The 1,901-nt window shown below is 42.4% G+C and overlaps 1 protein-coding gene across 1 annotated transcript; it reads right to left on the reverse strand.

The window, feature by feature from the left end:
• Positions 1-237: 237 nt before the first annotated feature.
• MYADML2 (myeloid associated differentiation marker like 2) lies at positions 238-1,777 on the reverse strand. The gene has a single exon (XM_073681232.1). It carries the CDS (start codon positions 1,650-1,652, stop codon positions 747-749), a length of 906 nt encoding a protein of 301 aa, XP_073537333.1. The 5' UTR covers positions 1,653-1,777; the 3' UTR covers positions 238-746.
• Between the last annotated feature and the right edge of the window lie 124 nt (positions 1,778-1,901).

The raw sequence follows: 1,901 nt of genomic DNA on the forward strand, positions 1-1,901 counted from the left end.
ATTTGTAGGTTTTTAGCCCAGGAAAGGCATGTTTCACAAATATTAGGTTTAGGGTCTTACCAGAGAGAGGTCGCTTTGTCGTGGCTGGTGGGCTCACATGTATTGGACAATTTGTGCACTTAGTACCTTCATTTTATAAGTATATTTTATATAGCAGTAATGCAGTTTCAATTACATTGTGCTTCTTTATTATTTTGTTTGTATCTATCTATTTATTTAACTTATCCATCCACCTATCTTATCCATCCATCCATTCATCTATATATCTTGATGCATAACTTGCAGATTTTCAGTGCTAAATTTAACATATCATGCAAATACCCCATAATATCACTGACAAATTCTGCTTGTCAATTAGCTTGAAATGCATCTTTGGATTTCAATGACCTGTTAAGAAGCACCTAAGCTTGTGATTTTATAAGATCACACAACCCTTTGTGATTTCCCACCTCTGTCGCTCATGGCACACAATTCATTACCCTGAGTATTTAACCCTATAATAATGTATCTATAGAAGTGAAAGTCAAAATTTATTAAAAATAGACTCTGTATAAGTTATGATTGACAGCTCATTTTGCACCCCCTATTACAAAATTAGTACATAAATAGGTAGATGAATAACATAATACAACATAATAACATTACAAATCCCATAAATGTGACAATGTTGGGTTTGCACATAGTGTATATATAAGAATTCCTCTGGTCCCCATGTCTATTACATAATTATAATTAGTGGGTCCATGTTAACGCTGAGTCACAAATCGCAGTCGCTGAGTGTACACCAAGTCTGCAATGTAAAGTAGTAGGTTGATATGAGTAAAAATTGTGACAACCAGTTGACTGTCCCATGGACATCGTCCCCAAGAGCAGCGTGATGGTCTTGTCGGTGACCCATATTTTGTATCGAAGCAGAATACAGGCCAGATGACAGAAGCACTTATGTACATCAATATTGCTACCACCGTATAGATGACCACAAAGCGTTCAAAGGGGCAACGTAATGTGACTGCCCGTCCGGTAATGTTGAGCACTATCACCACCACAGTTACCACGAAGCAGAAGCTGTACACAGCCACACACCACTGAGTGGCCACATATTTCTTATACTGACTTTCTGTTGCCAGAGCTCCAAATATTATGCATGCAACAAAGGCTTGGACAACCTTCAGCAGTCCAGAAGCTGTTGCCATATAGCTACAGGGCATCCCAGGCCTGGCACGTGTCAGGAACACCTCCACGGCATAGACCAGGAACAAAAGTCCAGCACAGATGCTAACAGCCAACCGGTGGTTTCTTGTAAGGCAGTCAGGTGTACAGTTCAGAGTAACGAAGTACAGGGGGTAGATGACAGAGCTGGTGAGGGTCATAAGGGCTGCCAGCATTGCAAAGGCCGCAGTAAAGTTACCCCAGGAAAAATTACGCAGGTAGGATTGGAGCCGAGTCAGGTCACATACAACAATAAGAGTGGTGACAGCAAAACAGAAGCTCCAAACAAAGATGCAGAAAGTTCCATAGGCGGCACTGAATCCAGCTCTGTGGAGAACCAGGCTGAAGGTGGTACATCCAAAGACAAGCTGCAACATGCGGACAATCCCCACTTTAGACCACAAAGCCTGAACGTTTAGATAGGGCCCACCAGAGTTATCCATGTCTAGAGGCAGTGGGAGATCAGCTGTAGAGTCAACTGCAGAAGCAACAAACCAGTGTCCCAGCTCATGCAGTCAGTAGTCCTTCTGTCAGCCTCCGCAATGAGTGTTTGATACCGCAGAGACCCTCAGAGTGACAAGCATGTCCTGGGTATAAATAGGAGGCAGTATTTATAGTTTTGGACCACGTTCAGCTCTGATGGGATGAGATGGTTTTACTTACTGACAAGCATTCCAGAGGTCCACCTGTCA

Source organism: Phyllobates terribilis, unplaced genomic scaffold (assembly GCF_046119375.1).
Source record: "Phyllobates terribilis strain yellow unplaced genomic scaffold, ASM4611937v1 Scaffold_5__5_contigs__length_657084704, whole genome shotgun sequence".
NCBI classification, from domain to species: Eukaryota; Metazoa; Chordata; class Amphibia; order Anura; family Dendrobatidae; genus Phyllobates; species Phyllobates terribilis.

Coding starts and splice junctions, on each gene's coding strand:
- MYADML2 (XM_073681232.1), bottom strand. CDS start 1,652: ATGGATAACTCTGGTGGGCCCTATCTAAACGTTCAGGCTTTGTGGTCT.